The following is a 16,468-nucleotide window of genomic DNA, read 5'->3' as shown; positions in this document are numbered from 1 at the left end:
TGCCTGTGCAGTACACATGTCTATTAGGCTGCTCTCCATTGCAAGTATTATCAGTGAAAGTCAACACATACTTTAGAATTTCGCTTTATTTCAGCCGCACGGCACCGCCCAAGCGCTGTAGACGAGTGTGATCGACTCTGTACAGGTTTAAAGCGAATCTCAGGACAACTGCATGTAATCAATGTTGCCTATTAAAGTTAATCCTTAGCTCTTTCGTGGTATGCAGACATATTTTCGTCAGCTAAATGCACATTTGTGGCCAAGAAAATTTCATTTTAAACTCTTGCCCCCAGTCGACTTGAACTTTTGACGTACTTACCAAAAAGAAAGGGTCGCCACTGGTCTAAAATGAATGGCGCCTAGCGTTATAACAGCCCCGACAATCTATATCAGGGCGCGCATTTTACTTGGGAAGTAAGCCGATGGCGACACCTGTAATTTGCTTTTCTTCTTTTTTAGGTTACCAAAGCTCTATTTTCAGCGATAGTGGTCTCTATGTAATTAGAACGCGGATCTCTACTGATACAGGCCAATTGTAATTTGTGCTAAGAGTTAATTCTGTGATGTTGGAATCAGTCTTGGGCCACATTCTTGGTAAATAAAGCAATTCTAATGACCTTCCGATTGGTTCAATGGCCATACATTGAATACTGCAATTACAGTAGTGCATCCCCTTAGCGAAAACTAATACGCTTAGAATATACGGCGGGATATTTATAATGTATTTAAAGCATATATTGAATTCATGAATGCACTAAAAATATGCCGTGAATAGGTTCTCGAGATTAATTTTATTCTTGGTATTTGAAATATATTCTTAAAATTTGCCAAAAACACGTTACTTAAATCATGCTTCGAGCACGTTTGAAATACATAAAAAATACACATTCGGTTTTATCATCTTGTAAATGTATTAAAAGTGTACTTTCGTAAATATGAAATTAATTCTTCTGAAGTCTATGTCACTTAAACCATGTTTCGAGCTCGTTTCAAAAACGTGAAAAATATGTATGCGGTTTTAGCATGTTGTCAGTGTACTCAAAGCGTACTTTCGTAGATATGAAATTTATTCGTCTCAAGTATTCTATTTTAACAAACGGGCAGTCCTTTCAAAAATATTTGAAGCGCACTTTTAGCTGCCGTAGAGCAATCTAGTACTCGAAATCGCGTTTCGGGAAATGGCCTTTGCTTGGTGGTAATGTATTGAAAGTACTTTCGCAAGTACAGCATTAATTCGCCCATTGTATACTTACATTCTAACGATTCAGCTGTCCCCTCAAACGTATTTGCAGCACACAGTGCTCGAAATCGCGTTTCGGAAAATGACAAGTTGGCAATGCATTTAAAGTGTATTTTCGTAAATACGAAATTAATTCGTGCAAAGTACACTTCAATTCTAACAAATGGGTATTCCGCGTCAGCATATTTGTAGCACACTTCAAGCTGCCGTTCAACAACCTAGTGCTCGAAATTGCGTTTGCGGGAACAGTGAAAACTCTCCCTTTTCTGTTGTCCATTCGTTTATGGTAACTTATAGCAGGAAGGCAATTTCCATTTGTTTAAATTACGTGTGGACAGCGTGATAGCAATATACCGACAACGGCGCGAAGCGCACCTCCGGGCCCCAACGTGCCAGCGAAAAGGATCCCGACTGGCAATGCCTACCAGCTCCTATACACGCTTATGTATTTGTTGTTTGAAAGTCCGATTCCTGACCGACACCTGACGCAAGTTACGACTAGCAATTCGGTTCTATACAGATTGCAGATTCTAACGCGACCACTCCAAAGCTTGCGCGACAATTTGCGGACCCACAGTCTTAGCGCAAAAAGCGCCTCACCAAGCAAGATAATGTGTCTTCGGGGGGTATATAAAAGCGAAGCCAAGTGCCACGCTTGTCGGAGCAGTTCCTGTTTGCTGACGTCACTTTCCGTCGGCATTTGCTTATGTGGCAACATCATTCCCGTTCAGGCCCCGTCACGTGACCTTCCATAGTCAATTACTTCTTGATAACAACGCATTTTCGCTGAGATTGTGTCTCCTGATGCTTATAGCCAGTTCAGTCATTACTTCTGATGTTGACAACATTGCTCAGTATTATCCGGTAAATCCGACTTGTACACCATTTTTTAAGCCGAGCCGAAGTTCATATATTTTTTAATGTATAAACTGTAGATTTTAGTGTATTTTTAATGTAGAGTAATATAATTATTGTACATTTTTAGTATATTTTTCATGTAATAATTGTACATTTTAGTACATTTTTAATGTATTAACTGTATAATTTAGTATATATTTTATGTATAATAAATATACTAAGCGGAAAAAAATGGATTTATGACGCAATTCTAAGAATGTTCAAAATCTTACTTCTAGCATACTTAGAAAGCATTCGTATTGCGATTTAGGTACAGGGACAAAAAATGCAAAATTAATATGAAATTAATAAATGTGTTCGAAATGCATTTTTAGCACCGCCTTTTTTCGCTAAGAGTCCTCAGCGTCCCAGCAATAATTACGTCGTTATGAAAACCTAAATCGAGGCAGCAGACGTGTATTTGAGAGTAGATCAGCGGTGACGACCAAGTAAATAGATTTGGAAGTAAAGAAACGGCTGAACCAAACTGGGGGCGCGCAGAAATAGGCCGACATGGCTCAGCTTTGCACAAGGCAGCAAAGAATTTACAACCTTTGTCAACAGTAATGAGGCCAAGGTGCTTCCTTATGGGCCAAGCCGGTGCGGTTCGTTATGAATCATGGGCGTTCAAAGCATGCTGAAGGTAGTTGTAACTCACGTCCTTACGTTTTGGAAAACTGCGACTTCTAAGCATGCTACAAGAAAAAGGAGCAACCTCCTTGAGCTGTATATTTTTGACAAAGGCTGTATACCTGAGGGCAGTTCAAGCCCTGTCCAAGTATGGCAGTAAAAATGTATGCCTCTTATTTTATTCTTCCTCACTATGAGTTATTATACAGTGTGAAAACCTGCTCCATTCATGGCCAATCATTTTCTCTGCCCGCATTTTCTTGAGAAGTATGAAGCGTGTTTGTGTCGTAAACGTACGAGCATTCTTTGCGAAAAGAAACCAGGATACAAGGTTCGCCTCTCATTCCTTTAATGGAGCCCTTAAGGCACCAGTAACGACCAAAAGTCGCAAATGATGAGGACAATGGTTCTCCTCACCTAACACATATTGACAGCATAAGTGGTACAATAAATGTTCCACTGCATTAGCAAAAAATAAATCCCATAGTCTGGTTACTTTTCGCAAAGGCAGTACATGCACCGAGCTGATTTACTGCGCTCTGATCACTGCGGCGGTCCAATATTATCAATATTATTGTAACCACTAATGTTCCTTGTGGTTCTCGCCCTTCTCCGGAAACACTAAGGTCAACTGGAGGTGGCAAATTACTCCCATGAGCGCGTCCATGTAAGTTCACAAGCATCATCTCATTCAATGCGGAATCATTAGAAGCCTGCTTATGAAAAAATGGCGTTATAAAATCCACTTCATGGTCGAGACAGTTACGATGTCATCAGGCCATGTGACAGCCCATCTTCCCAACCTTCCGCCTCCTCTCTCAGCCTGCTTCGCGGCAAACAAAACACTTATCAGAGAATGAATGTACAACTTACTGCTTAATAGAAGTCTTAGCTTGGTGGATAGAGCCCCCTCTCTAGGGGCCCCTACGGCTGCTTAGCGATGCAGGTTCGTTTGATCAGAGTACGCTGATAAAGCCCGGCGCTGTGATCTGTCATAAAATTCCCTGACTATAATTCTATCATATTCTACACACGCAACGTAAGTAAGTATCCCATAGTTTTTTCGTTTCGTTGTGTCCACGTAAAAGCGAACACTTTCGTACTGACGCTTACTGAGCCTGCCTACACCGAAACTGCACGTACCGTGCGGCGGGACCCCTAAACCTCCGATCACGCGGCTTTTTCCCCCTATACATTTCCGGAGAAGGCCGCAGCACACGATCTCGATACGTTCAATCGCTGTGCTCTTGGTTAGCCACCTTTGTTTCCCAGGCAAGCTAGCACAGGTATGCTTTACACTTACTGCTGGCTGAGGGCGCACCACTGAACAAAGCAGCGCAAGAACCAGTACTGAATCAATAGATATTTCCGTGATTGTCGTTATTCTCAAGAGGCATGCAGACCAGCGTCAAATGATGGAGAACTACAACAAACTTTACACGTCAGTTGGCGCCCTCATTTCATTTATTTATACGACGTTCTCCGATGGCCTTATCACGTACATATCCAAAACGTTGCAATACCTTCCCAATGTGGCACGAGCTTCACTCTTCTGGATAATCGTACGGACGCGTGTCGTAATGCGTTATGTTTCCGTGCGTTTCATACGTTCTCATGAAGAATTCGCACTCCTCCGCTTTCAAAGGCAGACCTGCAAAACAAGGAAAGCAGGTAATACACACGTGTAAATATATGCTCTTTCTTTACCACGTTCACAGCATCTTGGGTAACCAGTGAGCCACGTCGTGTATTCACCCAGACATGAGTATTTCCTGGTTTCGCTTTAGATGTATTATGTGCCCTGCGCATGCCCATTTCTCCTTGGTTTTGACTAACATACCGTTAGCTGTCATTTGTTCCCTGACCAATTCTGGTCTCTTCCTGTCTCTTAAGTTAGACCTATCATTTCCCTTTCCATAACTCGCTGCGCTGTGCTCAATTTAATTGTGACCCTTTTCATTAAACTCCGCGTTTCTTCTCAATACGTTAGCACCGATGAGATACAGCTGTTATGCACATGCTTTCTGAGGGATATTGGTAAACTGCTATTAATCTGTTAGTGAGCGTTAACTAAGTGTTTCCAGTTACACTGTTGCACGCAAGCATACTAGGTAAAAAGTTTAGCTAAAGATCGAGCCTCGGGTTAGCATGTTTTCTGTTTTCTGACGTCGTCAACAATCTTTGACACCACTTTACCAAACAAGCCATGTTTTTATCTTTAAAATACGACATTTAAACATTATTTACAAGCTTTGGTGAAGTACCTGGTATGAATAGAAGACCCAAAAAAGTAAATCATCCGTCGTGACATGTGAACAATTACGATGTCGATGTCTTTTAGCAGTTAGCCAAGGCGACCACTGAGCAGACACCAGCATACACAGAACCGGAATACCACTCGCCAAATGCGAATACAATCGCTTTCGACGGGTACCCACTAGGCAGCTTCAACGAAGAGTCATTAGAATCTAGCTACTGCTGGCTTTACACCTGTGAATGTTTGGCAACTCACTGGTGCTTACAATGTCCACAGAGTCCAGCACACAGAGTTCTGAATGCGAAATAGCACTGGCAGTCGGGTGCAAACAAATCACATGAAGAATTTTTCGCCCTACCTTGAACTTGAATATATTGATCGTTGTCAAGAGCACCTTGTTGGTGCATGCTTTTCTCGTAACGAATTTCCCAATCTTCACCGCAGCGCCCCTTGACCTCGAAGCCCTTGACTCCAATGTTCTTTAATTGAAGCACCGCCGTGAAATTGTGTGGATGAACTTCGAGAACGGGACCCCAAGAGGGATCTGAAACGAGGAATACGTCGGGCATTTCTTAAGGCTACTTTAGTTTAAACGCTGTCAAAAACATTACATGTTTTTTCTTATTCCTTTATTCATGCAAACCACGATAAGCGAAGCTACAACGTGCAGCTGTGCGAAAGGAATGAGAACAGGATAGTTTTCCTACTTATATCCTAGTAAGATCAGTGTACAGAGTATCTTATAGCTGCACGCACCCTTTCCGGATTTCGCACGACTTATGTGACATGGAATACACATCGGTGTATTTAATGTCACATGACGCCAGTGAATACTAGCAAAAGCATGCAATAAAAATTGTGGCTCAATGTTGTCGTGCAAGCAAGCCATAACAACGCTTTATAATTCAGAAGCCACCATGTCACCACACTGGCAGTGTCGCCTTCTCTGTGGCAGACAGCACACATAATATGCGAGGAGAGGAGTAGCGCAAGTGACCGGCCTTCACTCTGCGCTGTCTCTCAACGCTGCGTTCCTCGTTCAAACAGTATGTCTAAACAACTGGCCCCACGGTATAGAGGGTGTTTCACCAATGACTTTGCGCAATTTAAAAAAAAACTAGGCATTTTAAGTTAGAAGAACGCTTTTATTCGGCACAGCATTCTCAGCGGTGTATTACATCAGAATACAGGGAAGAGGTGCTAACTAGCAGGCTCAGTAACTAATATTGAATACTTAACTTTTAACTATTACAGTTAGGCTCGGTAATTCCTGAGAGGCTTACAGCCCACCGTAAGAAATATCCATATCAGATTTTACAATTTCGAAAGCGCAGTTACACCCCCCCCCCCCCCCCCCCCACTGTGTTCCAACCAATTTTGGCTATTTCGGCGAGCTACGTGCACTGGAGAGGTCCTTTCCCTGCAAACTTCTGGATAGCGCATGTATTTTTGCGCGATGTAGCCAGAATTTCTTGCGTTCAAAATAACTGAAAATTAATATGGATATTATTTACGGTGGGCTACACGCCTCTCAATAATTAAGGAACCTAACTGTAATAGTCAAAATTTAACTATTCAAAACTGTTTAACCAGGCTGCTAGCTAGCACATCTTTGCTATATTCTGATGTACTACACTCCTTACAATGCTATGCCGAAAAAGCGTTCGTCTAACTCAAAATGCTATTTTTATAAATTGATTTATCGTTTAGGGGGTTTTAACGTCCCAAAGCGACTCAGGCTACAAGGGACGCCGTAGTGAAGGGCTCCGCAAATTTCTACCATATGGGGTTCTTTGACGTGCACTGACATCGCGCAGAACACCGGCCTCTATGATTTCGCCTTCGTCGAAATTGAGCCGCAGCGGCCGGGATCGAACTCGCGTCTTTCGGGTCAGCAGCCGAGCGCCATAACCACTTAGCCACCGCGGCGGCTTATTTTTAAAAATTGCGCAAACTCTTAGATGAAACAGCCTGTATATACTTTGTTAAACAAAGTGTCGCCTGACCACTTCGTTTTTTACTTAAGCGGCGCGTTTCCGCTGCATCACTCGAACCATATGACCAAACACTTCAAATGGTAGAAGTCACGCACCGTCATCCTTGACAATGTATTTGTTCTCAGTGGAAACCTCACTGCCCGGCGTACATTAACCAAAAGAAAAGAATAAAATAATAGCCAGCAAATAGTGTTTAATGTCTCGGCTGCGTATTTACCCCTGCAGCGCACTTGCGCTCCATCGTCGTGTTCTAAAATTAATTTAGATGTCAAGAAAATGTTTTGAAAAGAATCACCTGGTGTTTTGTTCCGCATAAAGAGCAGCAATGACTACAATGTGACACTGAAAGGAAATGAGACTAGTGCGCTTAAAACGCATATAACCCTCTAGTCACAGTGCTCGTTCTGAACCCTACGCTCTCATGAATAGGACGGACGGTGTGTTGGTATGCGGAGTGGTCAAAATTTCCTGAATCAAATCTTTCGCTTTGATGCCGGTGTGACCTGCGCAAAAGTCTATGTCTCTTCACAATCGTTGGTTAAACTACGAGGCATAATGAGCAGATCTGCACATCTTTTACACTAGTGTATTCATTATGTGCGCTACATGAACAAAGAATGCAAGGTTAGCCCCTAGCCATCTCTTCGCGGGTGCAAACCCTTGTATTTCGTGGACGCTGCAGTGGCTTGCCTTCGTTCGCATGCTGTCCGTGGCGCCAGTGAAGAAAACAAAGCAGAAAAGGAGTGGTGCTCTACGCTCCGGCTGCCTCATTTCGTCCTCACCTTTAGGCTTTCGCGAAGTTGGGCCTAGGTTTGGCCGATGATTTCAAAGTCGTTAATAAAACATTTGTAGACTAGCCTGGCCTCCTAAAGTTAGAAACGGGTGGCGTATGCTGCGTGTATATCTCAAGCGTGAGTTTTCCTCTCAAACTACAAACGAGCTGTGTAGAAAAGAGGCCCAGATTACAACTACCACTTGTGCTTTTTGCGCCAGAAATAAGTTACCTGTTAAGAAAAGATAAAGGAAAGATCTCACTTCTGTACCCCCTTCCGCACTTCATGCTTATAAACATGATATCTTTCTTTGTGTCATCTTCTTCTTTCTTTTTCTTAAACTTCTACTCGCCATTCTTTCATAAACAGGTACTGTACGTTCAAAACTTCTGCACTATCGCACGATGAGACGACGTGAACCAAGTGATATCAGAATGGCTTTAGCAGGCTAGATAATTTCTGTGCAGTTACGTAGCCTTCCTTACATGCAAAACTAGTGCTCTTGCCTCTAGACATAAACGTCATATGTGAGTTTATGCACATGCATATTGTAGGCACTGACGGCGCATGATGCAAGGCGCGCACAAGATGGACTATACACTGTCTTCATTTTTTTTTGTTACTGTGCTCATGTTCATGATTCTCCTTCAGCAAATTAGTAATCTGTTCGTACAAGCCTCTTTGCCACGTCCAGCCAAGTCGGGTGAAAAAATCACCAACTTTTATATTTAGGAAACAGCTGGTACGAGAGGTGCGCAGTGTGTTTCGCCGAAAAGGGGGGCAAATGTTGTATTATGTCATGAAAGTTAACGATTGTGCATAGAAATTAAAAGTTACGAACATCCTATCTTCCAGGAGGAAGTCACATTTCGGTATGTATAGGCCTCAAGAGTGGAAATGAACTTACTTTAATGACACACCGGGCTCTTAACGCCCTCTAAAAATGAGGACTTTCCTCTACAACCCGAATCTTGCACTATAATACTTGTTACAGCTAACCAGTATGGAAGATAGTTATACGAGGTTTTATGGCGCATAAGCAACTGTGGCTATCATGCGCCAAACACAAGGTTAGATGACCTGTTACATTAAGTGCACAGTATGGAAGAACATATACAGTTTTTACGCGCTGGCGCCCGACGAATAGACTGCGAATGCAGTCCGTGACCGGCGTAGTGCAGCTCTCATGACTCCACTACGGCACGTAGAATCCAATAGGAGTGCAACGCCGCCCTTAGGCACTGTGCCGAAAAATCGTCTTGTGCGAAGTAGGAAATTTTACTTAAATTTACCATATTTAAATTCAATCAGTAACTCGATATAAAATTTAGGAACCACAATGCTCAGAAGGCAAACCAAAACCCGCAGTCAGAACACTTCCACGCGCAGTTTTTCCTCATGGCCCACATGACGCCAATTATCCGCAGAAATTATTTTCCATTGAGCACTCGCAATGTTTTGGTACAATATACCGCAAAGAAACAACATGCATTAAGGACAAGGTACAGTATTAGATAAGCGCCAGTACCTTTAAGGTGCGATGTGACTTCAACCCTATACTCCTTTCCGCACCCGTGAGTGTTGCACCCTCGAAAGCCAACATTGGCCTTCGCAGCTCTTTTGTAGTGCCTAACGGTGATGAAGCCACTTGGGAAGAGATCCGGCTCCTCGCGTGCCACAGTCACATTGCAGTCGGGAGACTCGTTGCATGGTGTCCAGGGTCGTTTTTCATCCAAGCGGTACTGCATATAAGACGATATGTAAAACTAGGGGCTATCACGCATTTTGATACAATGAAGAAACGATGTCAGGATGGTAGGGTGATGGATGAAAAGCTCTGCGGTGTTGCTGCTAGACTGCCCAAAAAAATATGCCAACCAGTACGGAATATGGGGTATGTTTGTAATATTTCACCAAACTAGTGAGCCCTCCGTTTTTTTTTATTGTTATTATTGTTAAGACGGAATGCGTGGAGGCAGCGTTCTTAATCGGTCCCTGTTGCTTTTCGAGGACCGGGTTATTCTAACGTTGAGGAAGTTTTCATGTGGTGTGCTGGGATAGAATGATGCACATTGCTTTAAAAACTGCACGTAAACATTTGGACCGCTTCATTTGGCCTCCACTGTTGACTGTTGACTGCAGCCTTTATATCATACCTCGAAATACCTAACGCTGGAATTCCGGGCCGTCCACGACAGCACACTGGCACCATGCAGGTCGTTGATGCTGGCTTCGTGTTTTATCGCCAGCACCGGAACTGCATTGAATACATGCATGAAAATCGTAAGCACATAACTGTAACCACTTGTACAACTCTCATTTAGCTGCGAACGTTTTAAGTTCTGGAATGCCGATTGTATTTGGCATTTAAAGCCCGTAATGTTTTTTATAGCTTACATGGCCGTTCGAGGATTTTAGCATAGTGCGAACGTATTAGCGCAGACATATATAGCGGTTTATCAAACGTTTACTGCACACACGCAGTTGCATGGCTAGAGCCAAGCGTGCGCGGAACCGGCGTCTGATAAATAGGTATCCGCCTACGCTAGTACGAAGACACCACGCTAAAAGCCTCCAGTGAAAGGGAACATTAACGGAAGCATGCAACGCTACAATGACAGTTTACCCTTCGAGATCGCTGCCAGCTTTTCTTCAGTGTCACTAAGACAATGGCAAATAAAGTCACCATCTTCCCCTCCACCTTCCACCACCCCCATTCCGGAAAGCGTGCGCTGCTACGTCATTTTTATTATTCTTGTCTCCCTGTGTCATCGTAAATTCATGAAAACGCAAATGCAAAAGAAACCGCTTGATGCGAGGATCACCAGCCCTATGTCAACATGTTTATGTACAGGTGGCACAACTCAATTGTTCGTCATCTCATTCTTTGTGTTTATGACATAGCGGTCACAGTGCTGAGAAAGTGAGCAATTGAAACTAAAAGGCCCTGCTTGGCCGGCGTTTCTGGCACAACATACTTATGCCGGCCGACTGCAAGGCATGCGAATTGAGCCGCGCTTCACATTCCCACGCGCTCATTGTACTCGTTTTATTCTGTTATTATATTATTTGCCAAAGTCAATTGTGCAACGCGTGAGGGCGACGAACCAATAGTGCGCTGCGAGAATTGACTGGGGGAGGACGTATTTACCGCAATCCCCGAGAGCTGTCGCTTGAGTGTCTCGCTTTTAACTGAAGCCTCACTTTCAGAAGCACATGAGACTGAAGACGTTGAAGCGTTGCTAATGGCGAAATAGCTGATTTTATGATGAGAAAGCCTAGAAAACCACAGTATTTCGCCTTATCACTGATTTAAAAAACCTTGTTTCATTGTATCTTCTAATATTTCAGCACAGGATCACGCAGGTAGCACTTTTCTTTTTATCGTGCTCATCCTAATCTTGCCAATGGCCTGTGAAAGCAAACATAAAATAAAAACAAACCAGATTGTGATCAGTGTCCAGCACTGTTTATTTTAATCACTAGGCATCATTCATTATTCACAGCATGTTAGGGCGGCAAGTGGTCGATGCTGCTAACGAAAGGGCACACAGGCGCACCAGCTTAACGAAATAATTGCTGCCTATTTCAAATAAGTGCAATATACTGTGCATTTCGGCTCTCTTCATGGCCATGTGCAATATCGTGGTTCAACTCTGGAATAGATGGCGTCTTGTGTTTTGTCGTAGTATCTAGCGGACCATATATAATGATTTAACTAATGCAGCCATTTGTTGTTCACAATAAATGCATTTTGTTTCTGCAGGGACGCGTAGTTAGCGTTAATAATGCACGTATGCATTTAAAGTCTGTTCCTGCCCAAGGACTTCTGATAGTAACTCTCAGAAAGATGGCATAAGCTATACGCAAATAATTCGTGCTATGAGAAATCACCTTAAACCACACAAATGTACTAGGCTAGTCCTTTTCCGTGGTGTGCTTCGAGGGTCGATCCTGAATTTTTTTTTTCGAAATTTATGGCCTACCGTGAGTCCCGTACTCCTCGTCGAGCGTGTGGTGCCACCTACGTTCTAAACTTTGCACTACAGCTGCTACAGGTGCAGGTAGTTCCGGCAGGAAAGGAAACAGCCAGGCAGTTTGCACACAATACACAACTTGAATACACACCAAATGCTGTTGCTACCGCGTTTCGTTGCGTAATGGACGTGCCCTCATATTGAACGCACCCTCTAATTTGGGTGTCAAAAAGCATACCTTTTTTCGCGTCACTTAATAAACGCGCCCTATTGGAAACTACGCAAAAAGGTACTTGTCTGGCAATACGGCACAACGCAAAGATGGCCATCGTATAAGGATCCGCGAGGTACTTTAGATTGGTGCTGTGCTTCGATTTTGGGTTTTGGTGTGGAATCACGGTGCTTTGCCGAAGGGAAGCGGATTACAGCGGCCAGTCAGCTCACTCTAACTGAACTGAAAAGCCACACCGATAAAGAGAGAGATAGAGAGGAAGAAGGAAAGCAAGGATGTCAACCATACGGGCGTTGCGGTTTGCTCCCTACGCTGGGGAGAAAGGATGAGGGGCTTTAAAACAGAGAGGGGGGAGGGGCGAGGAGCACAGTCACAACTGGGCCATCAATCTGGGAATGTCATCAGAGAGAAACCGGAATTTTTTTATGAGGCGACAGATTAAATGCTGTCGCATTAAAATGTTAGAGCCGCAGTCGGCCCACAGTTTTCGATACCTATATGGAAGTAAAAGCCATACTAGAGCTTCCAGCATTGCGCGGAAATGTGGTCAGAGATTGGCGTTCACATAAGGCGCTCACTTACGATCACTCCACGTAACGACCGATGCTGTTTCCGGTGGCCCCAACACAACTCTGCCACCCGGGATCTTGAGCTGCGCTCGTACGTCAACGTTGTAGACTGTGTCCTGAGCCAGCCCTTCGGCCGCGAAACTCGTCTGGTTGGTGAAGACCAACGAGCACGTGACTGCCTGGTCCTCACAGCAGCGCACCCGAAAGCCATGGTGAGGGCGGCGGACTTGTGGGAACGCCCACTCCATCTCGAGCGAGCCCGGGCGCCTAGATTCAATCCTGGTCACGCTGGCCTTCGGAAGCTCTTCAAAGGTTGCCAAAAAATGGCAAAAAGAGGGAGGGACAAACCCCATTAGAAGAGGAGAAATAAAAAATTGAGGGGACACTTCAGCTCCGCGTTAAGGGTATGACGCGACAGCGTTTATGGGTTAATGCCCAAGTGTGCGGAACTGGTCATTCTATACTTAACATTCATAGATACCTGGGAGTCCTCATACCACTACAGGCGCAGTGGTGCAGCGGTTCAGCGATGCACATTTGCCTTGCGATGTCAGGTGCTGCCACCGGTGGGGCTTGTGGGACACAAATTGCTCTTCCCGAGCAATCTCTTGAGACCAGACATCAATTCAATACCCACCTGCCACGGTGGGCAGTTTGCTCACAATCCGGTGGGCGAGCTGTGATAACGCCACAAGGTCACGTGACCTAGGTGGCCCACCTGGCCTATAGGTGTCTCCTCTAGGGGCTTTCCACTCAAGGCAAAAAGCGCTCAGGGCCACGGCGCCTTTTCTGCGACCCGAGCCCCTTAGCGCTATGGCATTAAAAGCTTCAGGCTGTTGCACTACCACCTAAATGGTCTCGACCGCGGTAGAAGCCTTCATAATTGAGACCGCTGCGTCACTCAGTGAAAATCGAAGGATTATCCTCTCGACTGGACTGCGGCCTTGTGGAATTTGCGGTAAGTTCTGTGATTCTACGTTCAGAAAACGTACTCGCTCGATACAGTAAGAAGTAATTCTAAGTACGCATCGTCAGCAGCGACGCAGAACGAAAAAATGGCTGTGGTTTAGCTCCGGTTAACCCTAGTTGAATTGCGAAAGCTTCGTTTCTTCGGCACGTCGTCTACGCAGCGTCCCAATCCGACAATGTCGAGAACTCAAACCGGTCTTTTCCGCAGTTGAAGAGTCACTTCGGGACGTGGCACGACTTCTTTTAGCGGTATCTTTGTTACGACGCTTCTCGAGTCGTGCGGCGCGTTGTCTCTTCCTAGCTTCGTTCTGTCGTTGTTGCGTCTCTTTCGCGCTCTCTATAACGACTACAATACACTCAATACCTCTACCCTAGCGGAGCACATCTGGTGGAGCGAGCGCGGACGGCAGCGGCGTCGATGGCGGCGCCATCTGTCGGAGCGCGGCTGCGGTGTTGCTAGGCAACGCCGGCTCAAGGTCAGGCCACGCGCATACGGCTGAAGTGCGCGACGAGCCGAAATGACTCACTGACTGGAGTAGTAAAGCTTTCGCTTTAAAAGACGCTTTCGCAGCTGCTGTACCGGCAGCGCCACCTATCGCCAACAACGGGATGGGGAGCGCATTCAGTTTCTTCCGGGCGTCCGGCTTCGTCCGGCCACCGTCGAGAGAATGCAGTGCCGGTACAGCTTACGAAAGCGTCTATTTTATTCTGGCATCGATGTAGGTGTAGCGGGCATCCGATTGATTCTCACAGAATCAGGTGAGTACGCACCTATTATTAGTACGAAACATAACTTGGAGCCAAATTTTGAGTGCGAAGAAGCGGTTCCGCCGAAAGAAGAATTCCACTTCCTATGAACGGTGTAGCAGTCTCTAAACAAGCGAAGTGCATAATTTGATAGTTGAGATCACCCTTGCAAACTTTTACTGCGCTGATGGTCGCTAAAGACGGCAAAAACTCAAACCAAAGCTCCCTCATGTTCCTATCAATACAGAAAATCCTCTCGTACAGCGCTTCAGCGCGTTTTACGTGGTCTTTGTTTCATATTATTTTACTCCCAATAAAGAAGCGCCACAAAGGTTCAGTTTTACATGCGTAGCAACTGAAGGGGAACTTTTCTTCAACGAATACAAAATGTAGCAAAACCAAGAGGCGAAGGCGGGCGCCCCCTTCAACGCGGTATAGCCACCTGGACATAGCGTGGACACTGCTGTTGATTTAGGCAGCTTGCGCGGTTATCAATGCAGTCAGTGTGAGCCAGAAGTTGACAGATTCAAATGAATTCGGAACAGATACTTACGGTCGGGTGGCGTGAGGAAGGTCCTATTTCCGACCTCATTGCAGTGCTTGACAGAACAGTCTACAAGGCTCGCCATATAGTACGTCCATGGCTTCAGGGTTCCGATAATAATACTGTAGGTAGAAGATGCCGTTTCCAGTCCATGGTACTCGGCAATCATTATAAGCCGATCCTTTCCATCGCCCTGGAAATTGCGAGAACATGCAGTAACGCCGTGGGGACGGCAGTCAGTGCAACACAGTTGAGTGACTTTCTTCGAGTTGTCAGCTAAATGTAAATAACCACTAAATGTTTTTGGAAAGCTGTGTGGAATAAACCGCCTGTGTGCTCTTCAAGTAGTAAATTCTAACTGATAGGATGAGTGGTGATTACTAGTTTTCAGTATTCACTGTGCATAATAGTAGATTAGACAGCAGGGGAAACATTGCAACCATTCATACGGCGCATGAGATATCAACTACTTGTAGGGACCGTCATCTTTTCATTTTCCACTCATAGAGAAACTTACTATTTCATGTGATACCGAAACTCGCCATTTCAGAAGAGTAGGATTTCGTTGTTTAGACATTGGCCAAATCCAGTTCTCGCTAAGTATCATCTAGTTAAAAATCTGGTAAGGTTTGCAATCTCTTTCATAAAAAAAACGGGCACTACATTAATTCTGCATTGCTATGAAATATCGACCATAAACAAAAAGGTTAAAGCATGCCGAATTGATGGTCGTTTGACTACATTAGGATACTATATGGTTGGTAACGCTAACGCTTGTGCTGAACTCTGTGAGTAGAAATTCACGCTCAAGACGGCCGCGGGGCCTTTGCTCGTGCCCTTTATCTCGCTGGAAGGGTATAAAGTTGCTAAAGCTGCATATCCATGGCAGTGTTCGCGAATGTCAAAAAACAGGCGAATCATGCTAACTTTTTATCAGTTACCGGTGGGCACCTTATTGCAATCAGATATTAGTCTAGCGGATAATAATAGCCACATCATATTTTGGAATTTCTAGAACGCGATTACCCACAGTGCTGTGGCTCGACAAAATTTGGCTTTTTCAGCTAGTTACGTGCACTGGAGGGGGTTGCTTTCCCTGCATGCTTTTAGAAAGCGCATGTATTCGGCACGATGTTCCAGTATATGTCGAGCCACAGCGGCGAGTGTAAGCGCGTTTCTAAAACTCTAAAAACTCATATGACTCTTCAGAAAGGCCAGCTAAAATCTCTAACTGCAGTCACATAACTTCCTAAAATAGTTCAAAAGTTACCTTTGGAAATTAGTTAATAACTTTACTAATTTAATACCAGTGCTGGTGGAGTAAAAAAAACAGACGAATCATATATATCCGTCTGTTTTACTCCGCCAACACTGGTATTACTATGCCGGAAAAAGCTTCTCTTCAACTCAGAAACCCTGTTTTCAAAAATTAGTGGTCACCTTCCCTGAAACATCTGTTATAATGAAGTGCCTTCTGACAATCCGAATAAATCGTGCCCCGTAATCAAGTGTGTCGAGGCTACTTTGAAACGTCATAATGGCATTTTCCGTCATTCTGTACCTTCTTATTGGTGTAAGCAAAACTCGGGAACGTAATTATTAACGCGAAAGCTTTACTAGGCTATGTCGGCGGGAA

At 44.5% G+C, this 16,468-nt stretch overlaps 1 protein-coding gene across 2 annotated transcripts; it reads right to left on the bottom strand.

The window, feature by feature from the left end:
- Positions 1 to 4,220: 4,220 nt before the first annotated feature.
- LOC144119008 (uncharacterized) lies at positions 4,221 to 14,956 on the bottom strand. 2 transcript variants are annotated; one of them, XM_077651759.1, is made up of 6 exons: positions 14,842 to 14,956; positions 12,586 to 12,876; positions 9,951 to 10,051; positions 9,323 to 9,536; positions 5,383 to 5,568; positions 4,221 to 4,418 (listed from the first exon to the last, which is right to left on the bottom strand). In XM_077651759.1, the coding sequence occupies exons 1-6, from the start codon at positions 14,915 to 14,917 to the stop codon at positions 4,312 to 4,314; spliced, it is 975 nt and encodes a 324-aa protein (XP_077507885.1). In that variant the 5' UTR covers positions 14,918 to 14,956; the 3' UTR covers positions 4,221 to 4,311. The 2 variants fall into 2 exon arrangements, 1 of the variants encoding a protein (XP_077507885.1); XR_013312225.1 differs by having other exon boundaries at positions 4,262 to 4,418; positions 9,367 to 9,536.
- Positions 14,957 to 16,468: the final 1,512 nt, after the last annotated feature.

Source organism: Amblyomma americanum, chromosome 2 (genome assembly GCF_052857255.1).
Source record: "Amblyomma americanum isolate KBUSLIRL-KWMA chromosome 2, ASM5285725v1, whole genome shotgun sequence".
Lineage (NCBI taxonomy): Eukaryota > Metazoa > Arthropoda > Arachnida > Ixodida > Ixodidae > Amblyomma > Amblyomma americanum.
This window is presented reverse-complemented; position numbering and strand designations above follow the sequence as displayed.